At 39.0% G+C, this 18,824-nt stretch overlaps 1 protein-coding gene across 1 annotated transcript in view; it reads right to left on the bottom strand.

The window, feature by feature from the left end:
- Nucleotides 1-12,900, bottom strand: part of VWA8 (von Willebrand factor A domain containing 8) — a 369,324-nt gene extending 356,424 nt beyond the window's left edge. Inside the window, exon 1 of the mRNA XM_030882155.2 lies at nt 12,720-12,900. Within this exon, the coding sequence (XP_030738015.2) occupies nt 12,720-12,858 (139 nt within the window). The 5' untranslated portion in view covers nt 12,859-12,900. The remainder of the gene's footprint in view (nt 1-12,719) is intronic.
- Nucleotides 12,901-18,824: the final 5,924 nt, after the last annotated feature.

Here is an 18,824-nt window from a genome sequence, read left to right as displayed (position 1 = left end):
CCGGAGCCTGTGCTCCGCAAGGGGAGAGGCCACAGCAGTGAGAGGCCCGCGTACCAAAAAAAAAAAAAAAAAATGACTTCTGCCACAGTCCTCTTTACATAAATAATTTTAACCATATTATATTACTTTACTATACATTAAAGAGCAAAACTATATTATCATATATTATGAAATAAACAACTTAAATATGTAACCACGAGATTCCTTTATTCTTGGTTTTACTGCCTTTAGTAATCTAGCCTTCAAAATGTGTCCCATTTATTTTTCAGTGGTTTTTATAACATTTCTTAAAATATACATGAACACATTTATTTGAATTGAAAGGGAAAAATACTTTTTCTGTCAGAAAGTCTAATTTGGCTGATCGGATTGACAGGACAGACTACCTTTGTTAATTATGAAAACTAAGAATTTGACAGAAAGTATTTAAACATGTGATAAAGTAAAAGCGTTTTCTCCAAAAAATATTGTGCTGGCAAAGGTATGTCGAATGAAAGTTTTATTTTAACAACTCTTTCTGAGTACATTAGAATAAAAAAGCAGCCTCTACGTGAGAAAATAACCATAGCCATTTGATAAATTTTCGTGAAGCCTTTTCAGTGCACTTCCCAGATATTCAGGCAGAATGATTCTATTGGCTGGGTCAGTGACTTTACTTGCAAGTCAAGTGGTTTCCAATTCTTTGCCATGAACAAAATGAAAAGGCTATAATCAAGTTGCCAGTTTACAGATCATTAAAAATATCATTTCTGATAATAAATCAACATATTTTTGACTTAGAAAGTCTGCAAAAAATTGAGTGATATTGCTATATCAAAATTCTTTATATTTCAGCAATAAAACTAGGGAATATTCATTACAGTAATTTATAGTCAACTGGAAAAAAGTGCTACTCATGTTATTAATAGGTATGTTTCCACAAAATTTTAGTTTCTAAGAAAATTTGAAACATATTGATTTCTTTTGAACAACTGTGCTCTAATAATTATAATGATAGAAACATTTTTCATTGCAGAAAAATATGATAAAGATAAAACTTTCAAGAATAAGAATATATTAAGATAAAATTATGAGTAAGTGTAATTGCAATACAAATCAAGGAAATAAAGAAATAACATACACTTTCTGACAGTTAAGGATGAGCTTTTTATCTATTTTCAAAGAGGTGGTAGCTAACAATCACTAGGATATTCTGATTCCATTTGTGAACCAATACTGCCTGCCATATCAGTAAACAAAGGACATTGCAGCCATCGAGCCACCACGTTACAGCCACCCCGAAGGTGAGCCCTGAGGGAGCTCAGGATGGAAACAAAATGCCCTCCCGGACAGTGCACCCTGAGGAGACTTGGGATAAGAAAGCACAGGGTACTGGCCCTAAATATCTAAGTGCATTTCAAAGGAATGATTTCAATGAGCCCAGACTTTGTATCTTCTCATACATAGAAAAGCGCTAAATTCCTTAACTTGAGATATCTGATTTTCTTTAATTAACAGTAATCTTTTGATGTTCCAACTACCTGGTCTTTATTGAAAAAACTCCTATATATCCTGGTTCCCCCCTTGCCTCTTCGATGAAGCAGTCCCGGGTTATCTGAGATCCTGTGTTCCAGGCTTGAAGTCTTCAAACTGTCCACCGAATTAAACATAACTCAACTTCTAGGTTGTACATTTTTTTCAGTTGACAGTTTTGGCAACCAATTACGAAGGGACCCAGAGCATACTTCTCTCCTTTGCCTAAACTCTACAAGGATCCAGAACCTTGATACCAGAAGAGGCCTCTTGTGCCCATCCGCCTCCTCAGAGTCCAGACAAATCTGGGTCTCCCCTGGCTCTAGGATCTCCTGTTAACAGCTGATGATCCTGAGTTTCATTTGGCGGTATCTAACAGGTACCTGGCTTCCCAACTGAAAGACATTAGGGAGTGACCCCCCTAATCTAAAGCTATTAGGGTAACAGGGAAGAGCCAAATCTGACTATATGTTGAATTTATTGCTTTTACTTTAACCTTTGCTTTCCGCTGCTTTTGTTCACTAAAAGGATGCTGTCTATATGCAATGGACTGCCTCAGGGAACCCTGCCCCTCTGCCGGAATGTTAAACCCAAAGTGCCTTTGTACATCCTGACCCTGTCCACCTGCGGATGGCTGCAAGAAAGAAGAAATTAACACATCCCCTCCCCAAGGCTGGCCATTCCAGGGGACAGCTGCAAATCTTATGGCCTTTTTACATTATTTCCTCGTCTCCTCCCCCTCTCTGTTGTATAAAAGAAACTGGCATCCAAACCCCGATAAGATGGTTTTTCGGAGACATTAGTCTGCCATCTTCTCGGTCTGCCGGCTTTCTGAATAAAGTCGTTATTCCTTGCCTCAACACCTGTCTCCGATTTATTGGCCTGTTATGCAGCGAGCAGAGTGAGCTTGGACTCAGTAACATTAGGGGAGCCTGGCTGAAAAACACTGGGAGACCCCCCTAATTGGAAGACATTAGGGGAACCTGGGATTTGCTCAGTAAAGGAAACCAAGAAGTCTGGGCTGAGAGGTTGGGGAGGAGGCCGACCTGACATCTTTAAAGGGGCATCAGAAAGCCAACCTCCAACTAATACGCCAGCCAGATCACACTTGCAAGTACCTAAATTATACTAAAAGAGATCTCAACCTTAAATGGCCAAGTTGGGCTAATTTGTGTGTGTGTGTGTGTGTGTGTGTGTGTGTGTGTGTGCATGTGTGTGTATGCAGTTAAGTTAAAAGGTTTGACAAAATATCTTCTCAGAATTCTGACCTTAAACAAAAGCCTTGTAGAGGGAACTGGCATTTCTCTTCCCGTGTCTTTGAGATGTCCATCAAATTTAAACATGTAATTAAAGCTAATTGAAATAATAACGTAAACATTTCAGTATACAGTAGGAAAGTAGAATGTGTGTTTTTCTGTAAAGAAGATATTAGAAATGGAATTGCATTTTATTAAGGGAAAAGAAAGTAAACTTATCTTAGAGCTGGTTCTTTCTGGATGGAAAAAAATAAGGGACAAACTAATATGGATACAGAAAGTAATGGAAGGTTTGTGGATGGTCAGGATTGGCTAGGTTTAGATTAAAGTTAATTAAGTAAGTGAATTTTGTTGTTAAAAGTAAGCTGGTGCAAGACTAGATTTAATTTTCTCTCTCCAAATTCTTGATGGTTTATTGCAACCAGATTACAACTAGTTACACTAATCATTGTTTTAATTTGTTCTTTGTTTCTAAACTGTTTATGCTTTGTGTCTTCCTGCTGCACTATGACTGCCAACGTTACCAGCTCTATTACCTACATCCTGTCTATTTTATAAGATTCTTGTCTCTTACATTACCCAATGTGTAACCAGGCCTCCAACAAAATTGATAATGGCTAAACATCTTGAGGAATTAGATCACATTTATAACTCTACATAGAATAATTGTAATAGTGTAATTCTAGGTATGTGAAGAAGCAACAAGAGAAAATATCTCCTGGATCATAACAGACTAGTAAGACAGAGGATCCAGAGAATTTTAAATTATCAACAGGGCCTAATCCAGAAAGTAGCACCTGGAGCTGCACATCAACAAGAATCTTTGCCTGACCTAGGAATGAGAATTCCTAGCAACATGGGAAAAAACTGGTCATGAAACGTCTTCCAAACATTGGTCAAATTTGGGCCAGAGAGACCGTGAACTAAAATACTGGCTGCCACAATTTGTATGGAAACACAAAAGACCCCGAATAGCCAAAGCAATCTTGAGAATGAAAAACGGAGTTGGAGGAATCAGGCTCCCTGACTTCAGACTATACTGCAAAGCTACAGTAATCAAGACAGTATGGTACTGGCACAAAAACAGAAAGATAGATCAATGGAACAGGATAGAAAGCCCAAAGATAAACCCATACACATATGGTCACCTTATCTTTGATAAAGGAGGCAGGAATGTACAGTGGAGAAAGGACAGCCTCTTCAATAAGTGGTGCTGGGAAAACTGAACAGGTACATGTAAAAGTATGAGATTAGATCACTCCCTAACACCATACACAAAAATAAGCTCAAAATGGATTAAAGACCTAAATGTAACACCAGAAACTATCAAACTCTTAGAGGAAAACATAGGCAGAACACTCTATGACATAAATCACAGCAAGACCCTTTTTGACCCACCTCCTAGAGAAATGGAAATAAAAACAAAAATAAACAAATGGGACCTAATGAAACTTCAAAGCTTTTGCACAGCAAAGGAAACCATAAACAAGACCAAAAGACAACCCTCAGAATGGGAAAAAATATTTGCAAATGAAGCAACAGACAAAGGATTAATTTCCAAAATTAAGTGGTTTCCAATTCTTTGCCATGAACAAAATGAAAAGGCTATAATCAAGTTGCCAGTTTATAGATCATTAAAAATATCATTTCTGATAATAAATCAACATATTTTTGACTTAGAAAGTCTGTGGAAGCAGCTCTCTTGTAAACTGTGGAAGCAGTTTACAAGCAGCTCATGCAGCTCAATAACAAAAAAACAAACAACCCAATCCAAAAATGAGCAGAAGACCTAAATAGACATTTCTCCAAAGAAGATATACAGACTGTCAACAAACACATGAAAGAATGCTCAACATCACTAATCATTAGAGAAATGCAAATCAAAACAACAATGAGATATCATCTCACACCAGTCAGAATGGCCATCATCAAAAAATCTAGAAACAATAAATGCTGGAGAGGGTGTGGAGAAAAGGGGACACTCTTGCACTGCTGGTGGGACTGTGAATTGATTCAGCCACTATGGAGAACAGTATGGAGGTTCCTTAAAAATCTACAAATAGAACTACCATATGACCCAGCAATCCCACTACTGGGCATATACCCTGAGAAAACCAAAATTCAAAAAGAGTCACGTACCAAAATGTTCATTGTAGCTCTATTTACAATAGCCCGGAGATGGAAACAACCTAAGTGCCCATCATCAGATGAATGGATAAAGAAGAGGTGGCACATATATACAATGGAATATTACTCAGCCATAAAAAGAAACGAAATTGAGCTATTTGTAATGAGGTGGATGGACCTAGAGTCTGTCATACAGAGTGAATAAGTCAGAAAGAGAAAGACAAATACCGTATGCTAACACATATATATATGGAATTTAAGGAAAAAAATGTCATGAAGAACCTAGGGGTAAGACAGGAATAAAGACACAGACCTACAGGAGAACGGACTTGAGGATATGGGGAGGGGGAAGGGTGAGCTGTGACAGGGCGAGAGAGAGGCATGGACATATATACACTAACAAACGTAAGGTAGATAGCTAGTGGGAAGCAGCTGCATGGCACAGGGATATCGGCTCGGTGCTTTGTGACCGCCTGGAGGGGTGGGATAGGGAGGGTGGGAGGGAGGGAGATGCAAGAGGGAAGAGATATGGGAACATATGTATATGTATAACTGATTCACTTTGTTATAAAGCAGAAACTAACACACCATTGTAAAGCAATTATACCCCAATAAAGATGTTAAAAAAAATAAAATAAAATACTGGCTGCCATATTAATAAACAAAGGATGTTGCAGCCATCAAGCCACCACATTACAGTCACCCCTAAGGTGAGCCCTGAGGGAGCTCAGGATGGAAACAAAATGCCACCCCTGACAGTGCACCCTGAGGAGACTTGGGATTAGAAAGCACAGGATACTGGCCCCAAATACCTGAGAGGCATATCAAAGGAATGATTTCAATGAACCCAGACTTTGCACATTCCCATACACAGAAAAGCGCTAAACCAGATAAATCTGGTTTTCTTTAATTAACAGTAATCTTTTGATGTTCCAACTACCTGGTCTTTATTGCAAAATCTCCCACATATCCTGGCTCCCACCCCCACCCTTGCCTCTTTGGAGCAGTCTCTCAGAGTTATCTGAGATGATGTGTCCTGGGCTTGAAGTCCTCAGAAAGTTCACCAAATAAAACATAACTCTCTCAACTTATAGGTTGTGCATTTTTTTCAGATGACACATTTAAAAGATACATTTTAAAGAGTATTGTAACAATTTTTGTGTCAAATGTCAATATTTACAACAGAGACAACATGCTCTTCAACTATTCATACTTATTAGGGAAATTTCTAGATATCAACCTAAAAATGTATAAAGGGATATATATTTGCAAAAGCCTTTTAGGATATAAGTGAGAAAAATGTTTTAAGACCACTGTTCAGTCCATAAGACTATAGCATTTTGTTGGTCAAGTCTATGTTTTAATCACCTTTGTATTCCCAGTGCCAAAAATAATACCTCAAACCAAGCAGGTATTCAATAGTGAATATATGAATGAATGATTCCAGTTTCTAATTAGATATTGTTTTCTTAATTAAGTATTGTTTTAAGCCCTGGTTCACTTTAATTAGATACTGTTTTCTTAATTAAGTATTGTTTCAACCCCCTGTTTTCTGTATTCTTTGAGAATAGCCCATCTTCCAACATGCTCAGAAATCAAGTTATTTAAAAAAAAAAAAAAACTGAACCAAAAATGTAAAATAAAGAGAAAAGAAATCAAGTCATTTATTTGTAAAGGATTCATATAAGTGAAATAGTGTAAGTATTAATCTAAAGGAGAATGGCAATACTTATACAACAGGTAATACAATTTAGGCAAAAGAAACTAACGTATGCCTCTCTTCAAATAAACCAAATAAATACTTTGGTCAAGTGCAATCATTTTTTAAAAAGATTTTAGTTAATAATATAAGATACTCATAATGGAAATTGTTAGAATAACTAAGAATGCGTTAACAAAAAGTACAAATTGTTATAGAGTAAGCTGCTTAACATTTAATTACATTTATTATTACAAATAATGCAAAAAAGCAAGCACACATAACTCATAACGGATTAACCTAAATCCGTGTACAGTACACAAACTGTCACATAACTACTACCAATAAATTATGTATTTTATTCAAGCATGGAAAATATGGACTTGAAAATTAAAAACCCTGAAAAGAATCGAAGAGTTTCCAAACGAAATCAAATTTAAGGCCATTTTTAAAGTAACAAGGCTTGATTTTATCACTTGCAATGATCTTAAGTTAAAGGGATTTCCCAAAAGTTTACAGGCAAATAATTTCTATATTCAAGATAAAAATTAATATCTTTTACATAACACTCTTGTACAAACCTGTTCGGACATTACTCACTTGATTTTTTTTTTTTTTTTTTTTTTTTTGCGGTATGCGGGCCTCTCACTGCTGTGGCCTCTCCCGCTGCGGAGCACAGGCTCCGGACGCGCAGGCTCAGTGGCCACGGCTCACGGGCCCAGCCACTCCGCGGCATGTGGGATCCTCCCAGACCGGGGCATGAACCCGTGTCCCCTGCATCGGCAGGCGGATTCTCAACCACTGCGCCACCAGGGAAGCCCTACTCACTTGATTTTTAGTGGACAGCTGTTTTGTTTTACATGCCCAATATTCTTTCCTCTTTTGACAACAGAATCCCTCTCTCCAGTGAGGAACCCACCCAATTTGGTTTAGGTAGTTTATACCACTCCTCCCAACCTTTACCCCTGCATCCAACTGCCCAGAAATGAGTACCCTGCACAAGCCCTGCCAGAACATTCCACTCTCTGACCACAGTGGTTGTTTTAGAGATGGGCCTGTGATCCAAGCTTGGCCAATAAGATTTCTCGCCAGGATTTTTCAGAGCTCACAGGAAAAGATGTTCTCTCTTCTTCTCACATTGTGAACTGTAAGGAGAGTCAAAGTCTGGGGCTGTCAATAAGGCTGTCACTGCTACCAGCTGAAGAAAGCCTGCCAGACATTGAAACCAATACTGCAAAAAGTAGATCCAATAAAGGAAGAGTGGAGAGTGGGGGAACCATGGGGAAAGACAGAGAGAGCCCAAGCCCTACAGATGTTCTAATATCCTGCATCTAGTCCAGTCTGAAGCCATTGGACCTTCCACCTATGTGAACCAATTATATGCTTTTCTGTGCACATTTCTGTCACTTAAAACCTAATGACTGCTGACTAACACAACAATTTTTGTAAGGTAAAGGCAGGCAAAGCAAGTGTAGCTATCCCTATTTTACAAAGAAGATACATACTCAGAGAGGAATATATAACATTTTGACCCTGAGGATATTCTGAAAACAAACATTTTAATCAGAATAATACTAGCGTTCATAAATTTTCATCAAAGTTAACTTTCGAGCAAAATTAAGCCAAAAGAACTCCTTGATCAATTTTTATAGAGCACATTTTTATTTTTCTTTTATTTAAAGAACTATTTTATAGTGAGGATTTATCAATCACTTTTTTTGTCCATATAGAATTTCACCAATTATATCTTCTGCAACTCTGTTTTCCTTTGTGGCCATCAGCGTGGACTGAATACCAAAAAGATTTTGCTCTTTCTTCAATGTTTAATCAATAACAAATTTTTTAGTATATAGCTTTGTCAGAGTTTTATTTTGTATTGATAGTTTCTAATAAGACTTTAAATTTTTTATATGATTAATAATTTTTATTTAGTTCTTGGCTAACCCAGGAGAAATATGGGTATTTTCCTCAGATATTTCAAAGCTGTTCTACTGTCAAAATCTTTACCAATCTCAAAAATGCTTTTCTTAGTTATGTATTTCAGGCACATCTGTGGTAGCCCTTCTCCTAAAATGGGAGATGCTTAATGCTTAATGCCTTCTGAACTGTAAACTACAAATTAAGTTAATGAATATACACACCTTAGGACATTTGACTCTGAAATGGACTCACAATTCAATGACTTGTAGCTTTGAACTAAACCAACCAAAGAAGTTGGTTTAGTTCAGGGTTTCTCAACAGCCAGCACGACTGACATTTTGGGCCAAATGATTCTTTATTGTTAGGGGCTGTCCTGTGCATTGTAGAATGTTCAGCAGATTCACTGGCCTCCACCCACTAGACACCAGTAGCACCCCCTTCCCCCTGGTTAGGACAACCAAAAAATGCCTTCAGACACTGCCAAATGTCCCCTGGGGAACGGGAATTACCCCTGGTTAAGAACCCTTAAGTGTCACCATTGGTTTTTTTTAATACAAAACTTAGACCCAAGAGAAAACCAAATATATCAGCAATTTCCAGGCCAGTCTGCATGTTCCCAATAAATTGTCCAGCAATTTATTAGGTTACAACTGTTCTGGGATTTTACTGCTAAATTCTTTAATACACAAAAGTCACAATGTCCTCAGGGTCAAAATAGCCTGCTGCAGGTTCAAAGTAGTTAATAATTTCCCCAAAGTTCAATACCTAGTAAATATAGAGCTAAGACCTGCACACACACAGTACAGTTTCTCCCTTTACACCATATTTCTGAATTGAAGCAGGAGTTCTATATTTCCCTTCCCCAAAGTCATTAGTTCTATTATAACCCGAGGATATAATCTTAAAGTTACAAAAATACATATGGATGGATGTTTATTGCACTGTTTATATATTTAAAAATAGACAACCGGAATGTCTAAGCATGGGAAACTGGTAAAATAAATTATATGGATAAATGTATGAACTTAAAGCCTATTTAAAATGACCAGATATAACAATATTTATCACTATGTTAGTACGTTAACAATAATGGCTAAGTGAGAATAAACTGTAAAACATACATGATTCCATTTTTTAAAGAAAAAGAAATATGTATTTATATAAATGCATATTATATATATTTTTTACAAAAACTGATAGTAGTAACACAAAAAAATGACAATCATGAATTTGCATGGAAAGATATTTTAGGGAATTTGTCTATTTTTCACTACAATGAACATAGATTTCTTGTACAAAAAGTATCAATATTTTTAAATATTTCTATAAACAAACTTATACACAAAAGTCAGAAAGATAAAATAGTGAACCCCTTTAATAATAAGGGTGTAAAAGGATGACACTCAATGTGTCACAGTGGATTTATAGAGTTATGTTTCCAGATTTATCATTTGATCTTAATCTATGGTATATCTGAGCCTGTTTGACATCAGAATCCTACTGAACTAATTTGGCTCCTTCTGTGAAAACACTACAATAATCGTTATGAAAACTCTTTGCAGGGAATTCTCTGGCGGTCCAGTGGTTAGGACTCTGCACTCTCACTGCCAAGGGCCTGGGTTCAATCCCTGGTCGGGGAACTAAGATCCTACAAGCCGCGCAGCCATCCAAAAAACAAACAAACAAAAAAAACAACTCTGCAGTAGCTAACCTCCTTGTTAACCGCTTTGTTCCTAAAACCAAGAGACAATACAACCAATTGAAGTGTAAAGAGATATAAAGAATTTACAAATTATGGATGTTGAGACTACCTAATAGCAAAAGATAAAAAGCAGTGGGTTTGGGGATTTTTTTTTTTTTTTTTTTAAACAAAATGACCCTCTCTTCCTTCTGCTTCTCAGGCTTTATAAAGCTCCTATCTTGAAAGCCAGCAAGGCAATTCCAGGCTCTCCTGCTCCCTCTCTGTACAAACCGGAAGATAATAAGCCACTGAACACTTCTTAGGTACAAAGAGTTGACATGCACAAAAAGGAATATAAGATAAATAAGACATACATACAGCCCAGGAGAGATAAGAATAGTATATAATTTGTATCCGTGTTGTTCTTTTTCCAAACTACTAGGAAGCAAGGTCAATTACTTGCAGAGAGGTGAGCTACTAGTCACATGTCTGAGTGCAGCTGAGAGCATCTTTCCAATCTAAACTGTAATTCATTACAGCATAATGCTATTTGTGGTTTACATTTGTCTGTGTGTGACATCTGGTTCAAAATGGGACACTTCAACCTTGATGGCCAATGTTATGTCCCAGGGAAGCCCAGAACTTGCCTCCTGTTTACCTGGCTCACAGCTGTTCTTACTTGAGTCCAGATCTCTGGTGAGTTTTCAGGTACATTTATCCACAGCCCTCATACCTTCAACCTTGAGAATCTTTGCAGTGGCAAGGCAAGTAGGGTTAACATAATTTACTCCATGTGGTGTCATGCTAAGTGACTGAGTCTAAGAAGTTAATATGTTGTTTGTAATGTGTACATGACTCTCACATTTGAAGCAAAGCCTGTACTTTGATTTGCTGGACATACCACAAATTTTGAGGCCGTGTCTAATGTTTTTATAATCAACATGTATTATTCATGTATAAAGAACATTTTTCTTTTTAAAGTTCCCATGAATCAACCCTGCTCCACCAGCCTACCTAGACAGTTCTCACAGTTCAAACCTAAAAGGAACTGGTTTCATTTCTTCTAAAGCCAAGGAAACAATAAATCTCACATAGCTGAAAATAACATATACTAAGAATAATAAAGAAGCTAATTTTTATTGAACATTAATATGTGCCAGGGATTGTATAAACTAAATCCTTACAACAACCCTATCAAATATACTTTCCTTATCCTCATTTTACAGTTAAGGAAACTGGGACACAAAATTAAGTAACCTACCCTCAAATCCCCATACCTAGACGGTGCAGAAATGGCCTCCAACTCAGACTGTTCGCTCCAAATCACGAGTTATGGATTACGCTACACTTCTACCATTGACCTCTGCCTTCTAGGACAAAGGAGAAACTAACAAATAAAAAACTCAAAGACTAAAAAACAAACACCCTAGAAGCATAATAATTTATAAAGGGGCAAAATCTCAAATCACAACCCTATACAGGAAAAAGAAAAAAAATTTGTTTAATGAATGAATGATGAAATGGATGGGACTTAAACTCCCTCACTTCTGACAAGGAAAATTATTGGGCTGGGGGTGCAAGAAGAACCATGAAACTAGCAATCTCAGGTGAATACCTCCTTTATTCTAAGCAATGACACTGACAAAATCTTGCCTAGAATCACTTAGCCATTCACGTGGAGCAACAACATACATCCCTTCCCTTAACCAGCACAAATGCTCTAACTCCAGCGCGCTCACACACACACACACACACACACATCCCTAAAACCATCTCAGATAGAGCCAAGAAATACTGAGCTTAGAAATCAGAGCTGGGAATTCCCTGGTGGTCCAGTGGTTAGGACTCTGCGCTTTCACAGCCTAGGGTTAGCTGTGTGATCTTCTGGAAGTCACTTTTCCTTTCTGGGTCTCAATTACCTCCATTACAGAGTCAGGGGTTTTAACTAAATTAAATTGTGGTTTTCAGTTCCAAGAACTTGTGAACCTGTGAGAAATGAAAACTCCAAGTAAAACTTGGAAAGACTCGTGGATACATTTAAAACCTAACGAGGGGTTCTTTGGCGAGAACGTACACTTCTAAGCCGCCACTAACCCTGGCTGGAACATGGCACAGACTGACTTCCAGGCCCTTGGGACTCAGAGCAAGGTCAAGTCCAGCTTTCAACACCCTCTGAGGGCTGCTGCATTAAGCTCTGCGTGTGCTATAATCTAAGTCAGAATCCCGGGGGGCGGGGGGGGGGTAAAAGAAGCAGTGCGGGAAGGAGAAAGCACTATTCCAGGTCATCAGAAACCTAAGTCCAGTTCCCACGGGTTACATGAGGCTCAGAGAGTGCATGCGCCTGGCCCCGCGTTACACAGCAGTTAGCGGCGAGGTGGATACTAGAACCTCCATCTCCTAGCTCCCGGCGCAGCGCTCCTCCCCAGTTGACGCAGCAGGGATTGCGGGGGGGGGGGGCGGGGGGGCGCGGAGGTGCGCAGGAGCCCCGCGCGGAGCGCTGGGCGGCGAGGCGTCCCGGGGTTACCTGTGTCGGCCCCCGCCCCGGCGTGCAGCAGCTTGACCTCCGAGCGCCGCACCACCTGCCCCAGGAGCAGCCTCACGCGCCGCGCAGCTGGGCCTCCGTGGCCGCCCGGGGCCCCGAGGAGCAGGAGCCGGGATTGCATGGGGCCGGGGGCGTCGCCGGGCACGGGGAGGGGGGGTCCGGTGCGAGCCGCGTCCCGGGCGGGCGGTGTGAGACGGCGCGACGAGGGGGACAGGAAGCGGCACCGCGCCGAGTCCGCCGGAAACTCCTTCCCCCAGCGCGGCCGGCTCAGCCGTCTCGGGCCGCCCTGGCCCAGCGGGGCGAAGGGAATTGGCCCCCGCCGCGGGGCAGACAGGGCGGAGCACCTGCAGGCCTGTGGCTCCGGGGCGCGCCTCGCCCTCCTCGCCCTCACCTGCGATCATCCCCGTGGATTCCCCAGGCAGGCCTCTAGTCGTTCCCCTGTGCTCGGGAGTTGCTTAAGGCTTTAAGGAGCATTCGACTCTCTTTGTCTTAATATATTGCGCTTTCCCTGTACACTGCTTCAAACCCTTTTCAGAACTTGAGTACGTTTTCTGAAGATTGTGGGAACTTTCACCTATCTGGATTCCTTGTACCCATACCTGTGTTTCCAATCAGTACCTGAAAGCCTTACCCTTTTATTTTTTCTACATGTTTTACTACCACATCTTAATAAATTCTAAACCGGAGTGTTACATAGAAGTTGTCAAAATGTCAGAAAGGACCCAAATCAAGCACTTTTTCAGTCGTTCTGCAATGCAAGAGTTATATAATTTATGTCTTTAGTAAGAGAAAAAAGTAGGACCCTGGCTAAGGCTGCCTCCCTGGCATCCATGCCAAAAGGGGAAGTGGTCCTACCACAAAGCTAACTAAGCCTAATACAATTATACAGCATCTCCAAAATATTAGGAGTACATTGACCAAGGAAAAATGTTTCAATCAAGTTATACAAAACAAACATCAAACAAAAAGAATGCAGCAGGCTTCACTTTCAGCTAAAGGCCTTGCTAATTCTAGAGCTGTTACTATGTTTAAATCTACCTTGAGTGCCTAACATGTGCATGACCCTGTGATAGGTGCTGAGTAGAAAATGGGAGACTTTAAAAGAAAGAAGCTGAGCTGGGTAAGGCTTTGTGCATCTTGCGGAGGACTGGACTTAATGTGTTCAGGCTGAAACGAGCTTCTAACCTAGTTGCAGAGACAGTGAAAATAAAGGTAACTACGTTTGCATAGTGCATTACAACATGGTTTCACATATATGTTCTCATATAATCTTCACAACAACCCTCTGAGAATACTAAGGGATAATGACATAAATGTAGAATGTAACAGTTAATGAAATGCTTCTCCCACTTTGAGTGTGTCAGGCATTGTGCTGAATATTTTAATGCATTGTCTCATTTTGCACAGCAACACTTTGATTGAGGTGCTATTATTATCCCCCCTTTTACAGATGAAGGAACTGAGGCTGGGAGAGTTAAGTACCTTGGCCAGGGCATCTCCATTTAATCTTACTGGAATCTAGAACATGCTTCAAACAGTGAAAGAATAATATAAGGCAATTTAGCAAAATGATTGGAATAAACACTAAGAGCCCTTGCAGTTACGGCACTGGGGAGATCAATACAGGTTACAGTGTTCAGTCATTGGGCAACGTTTACTGAGCAACTATTAGATAAACAGTATTCTGCCAGGTACTGTGTAGCAATAGGCTCACATCAAGTATAGAACACAGATATACAAATAAAGAATTACAACACAATGAGCCACATGTTTAGGATATTTAGACTCAAACTACTCTGGGGTGGAGTGCTTCACCTAGGAGAGGTCAGGGAGATTTCACAGAGAAGGTGATGTTTGAAGAGGTTCTTGAAGGATATGCAAGAATTTTTCAGGCTGAGAAAAGGGCAAGTCATATCTGGCAAAGGAAAGAACAGATACAAAGTACAGAAAACTAAAAATGCGTGGCAAGACTGAGAATCAGAAAGTGAGTCACTGTGTCTGGAGGTCAAGTGCATAAAGTAGTTTGTAGAGATGCGACCAGAAAGAGAAAGTGGGGCTATGTTGTATGCAAGGGGAAAGAGTTTGTATGTTAACCTCTGAGAAATGGAAAAATGGTGAAGAGTTTTTGGATTGACAGATCTGCAATGTAAAGAAGAAAATGCAGCCAGAGAAAAGGTAGCATCTGAGCTTCACTTTGAATGCTAGTTTAGATTTGGATAAACAAAGAAGAGTGATAGAAAGCATGAGTAGAGGCTTAGAGTCCTGACAAGCCTGATTAATTTACAGAGACATTGAAACCAGCCAGATGAGAGAGGCATAGTCTTTGGAGAGTGGGAAGGTATTGTCAGAGAAAGCGGAAAAGATTATAGACTGAAGAATCTTGAATGGCTGGGTAATCTCAAATGAAGAAGTTGGACTTCATCTTATAGGCAAATTGGGTCACCACTAGATGATACAATGGATCGTATTTGATCAATTTGATCATAATATTTTAATCTGTGACGAACTATGAATTGAGTAAGACAGGAAGCATCAAGTTCTAGCTATGTGGTGGTACAAAAAAAACAACAACTTGAAACAAGAGACCCTAGTTGGTGGCTATGACGCTGAATGAGAAAAAGTAGAAGAGTAGACCTTAGGAATGTTCAATAGATGAACCAGAGGTGTTTTATTTTAAGAGATGTCCATCATAACCTCTAGGTAACTTCTCTCTCAAATTCTCCCTAAAATAACTAGTACTTTTGGTAAAACACACTGCCAAAATCTGGTATTTACTGTTAAACTTTTTCCAGAGTCTGGGAGGAATATTTCTTGCCTGCCACATTACAGTAACTGGATGGAAAGTACAATTAATAATCCATCCATGCTATGTCCAATTGCTTCATCCCTCCTTACTGCCCACCCTACTGAGAAATCAAAGGTCCATACAAGTGGTTCCCAGACATTAGTGTGTCTCCTGATCATCTGGACAAAAATGTCCACTCTCAGGCTTCATTCCCCACCCCTACCCTGAGATTCTGATCCAGTAGGTCTGAAAGGGCCCAAGAAGATGCATCTTTAGCCATAACTATAGGAGATCGCCTACATCCCACATATTGCAGTTATAAAGCTAGACAACAGTTCTTTCTGTTACTGTTTTGCTGCAAAGGCTGTCTCACCTCTTTATCCTCGTCAACACTTCGTTAAGTGCTCTCCCTTCATCTGCAAGTAACCAGAATAAAAAATAAATAAATACAATAGAATAAAATAAAATAAAAACTGAGCAGGCAATTGGGGGGAAAAGGAAAGAAGAAAACAGATGATGGCCCTTTTACATCCATAAAATGTTTTTAAACTAGGACACTGGCAGGAAAAGAGCAAGGGGGAGAGATGCGTAAAGTAAGAAAGTTACACTAGCAGAAACTCTCCCACTACAAAACACCTAATAATGCTGGATAAACTATTTTAAATTTTCATTTAAAATGAATTTGTAAATTTATGTGAAAGTAGGGGAAATTTTCTAAAACCAGGAGTGAAGCTGGAAGAAGAGACTGGGAAGGTAAGGACTCACTGAAGGTGCTGGATGCCCTGGGGATATCTACTGTCCCTGGTGCCCATAGCTATAGGAGCAGAAACAGGTCAGGGAGTAGACTGCATAAAGCCAGAACTGACAAAGGGCTACACAGTTAGCTAAATGGTGGACTACAAAAAAAATTTGCAAAGGGAAACAGCAAGAAATCACATCTGTCTTCCTGATTCTAGGTAGAACTATTTTTTTCCCTCTAAGAATTGTGGCTTTTACTTGAAACTCAGACGGGTTTAAGGCATGATACAGTATTCGCATGTTATGAAGAAAAATGTAAGCCAATGATTTTAATTTAAAGTGAACTCAGTAGATATATAGGATATTTGAGCAGCACAATTAACAAGCTTTATTTGATGAACATACAAAAAATTCAAAAAGCATCAGTTGGAGAGTGCCTGTTATTTGCAAGAACTAGTAAAACATTAGAAATGGGTTATATTAAAAGCTACAAAGCAAATGTCAACAAAAATTTAAAAATAGAGGATATTATTTCTGATCTTAATGCAATCAAATGAGAAATCAATTTTAGGAAAATTAAAATAATAGGTATACTTCTATATACTCATGAGTCAAAGAAGAAAAATTAGAAAACACTTAAAACTGAACATTAATGAAAATGCCTCCTATTAAATCCTGTGATGTGGTGCTAAAGCCATATTGTGGTTAGAGCCTAAAAATTAATAGGCTAATTTGTCAACTTAAGAAGTTTAAAAAAAAGTAATAGATTAAATCCAAAGGAAGTTGAAAGAAGGAATAATAAAGACATAAACAAAAATTAATGAAGTGAAAAACAAAGGTAAGAAAAAGAATCAACAAAGGCAAAAGTTAGTCATGTGTAAAGACTAATTTTTATGGCAGAGATAAAATGAACTCGGCAGAAAGTTTAGAGGATAAAGTTAGATTAAATCCTCCAGAAAGGAGAACAAAAAGACGAAGAAAATATTTCAAATTTAGAAGATCCATCCAGGAGGTCCAATGTACAAGTCCAGAGTTCAGGAGTTCCTGAAGGTGAGAATAGAATTAATGAGGAAGGAAATCACTGAATCATCAAAATTCAAGAAAATTTCCCAGAAATGAAGGAAGTGTCCAGATTAAAAGGGCTCAGTCCAAGGAAGCCCTTGGAAGTGAAATATCAGTCAACTGAGGACAAAGAAACGAGTTTGCTAGTTTCCAGAGAGAAACATTGAATGCAGAAATGGTGCTTTTGTGGTGTATTTTTAAATTACGAGTACATTATAGCAAGAAGTATATTTGCTATACAGTACACTTCCCCCAGGGAGAAATTTGCCCTTGCTATAGCAGTAATGGAAGCCACAAGACAATGAAGCAATGCCTTCAAAATTCTGAAAGAAAATTTTTGCCAAGAATTACTACCCAGCCAAACTATCAATTAAGAGTGAAGACAGAAGAGAGACATTTTCAGACATGCAAAATCTCAAAAACGACTTACTTCCTATGCACCTTTTCACAGGAAGAGAGGGAGTAAGGCAAGAAAGAGGAAGAGACCTTGGGGAAAAGACATGGTGATGCAAGATAGGAAAAGAGAATTCCCAAATGACAGTGAAGAGAGATCCAAGGGAGGTAGCCGTGCAACAGGCCAGGAGGCCACCAGTCTCCATAAGGTCAGGTCAGGGTTCAAAGAGACTTCTTCAAGAAGGTCAGAGTCACTAGTTATTGTCAAGAAAATGGAAAACAACACTAGTGGGTTTGAATGCAGTGAGTTACTGATGAATACATGAAAAGCTAAAAGAACAAAAAATTATTAATTTCAAGGAAAGTAGAATGTGCTGGAAAGGTATAGTGTAGTATGTGGCTCAGCTGTACCTGGCATTTACATAGCCGTGATGATGTAAACATTGACTATTAAGCTAGCCAAAATTATGACGTGACTGCATTAGCAAGATAGTTCTGAGAACTCAAGAAGTAGCAATACCAGCATGATGTTAGAGATATTAAGATAAATACCAAGAATCACCTGAAGTATTCGAAAACAGTTGTGAGATGGGAAGGGGGGCTCAGGGGGTGGATGGTTTCTCATAACAATCTTAAGAAAACTAAATTTGGGTAAAATAAAGGGATTGTACCAATATTTACTCCCATCAGTTTGTACAAGAGTCTCAGCTTCCATGATCCCTTGCCTACGCAGGATATCATAAAGAAAGGAAGGAAGGAAGGGAAGGAGGGAGGGAGGGAGGAAGGGGGGGATAAAAGAAAAAGAAAGGAAATCATTGTCTATGTAGTACCCCGAAACTAACATCCATTGCTATTTTAATTTTTATTCCTTTGATTACCAGTGAGGATGAACATTTATTCATAAGTTTAAAAGTCTTTTGTATTTCTGTTACTAATTGTCTAATTCTCCTTCATGTAGTTTTTGAAATGTTATTCTGATTTTAAGAATTCTCTCCATATTAAGAATATGAACACTTTTTCAGTAGATTGTCAACACCCTTGCTTTTTCCCTCCTCTGCATTTTTGCAGCTCAAATCCTCAGATACTTGTGAGCAAATAAGTTGGACCAA

The sequence above is a fragment of the Globicephala melas genome, chromosome 18 (genome assembly GCF_963455315.2).
Source record: "Globicephala melas chromosome 18, mGloMel1.2, whole genome shotgun sequence".
NCBI classification, from domain to species: domain Eukaryota; kingdom Metazoa; phylum Chordata; class Mammalia; order Artiodactyla; family Delphinidae; genus Globicephala; species Globicephala melas.
Note: the sequence above shows the minus strand (reverse complement) of the source record. Positions and strands in the feature narration are given on the sequence as shown.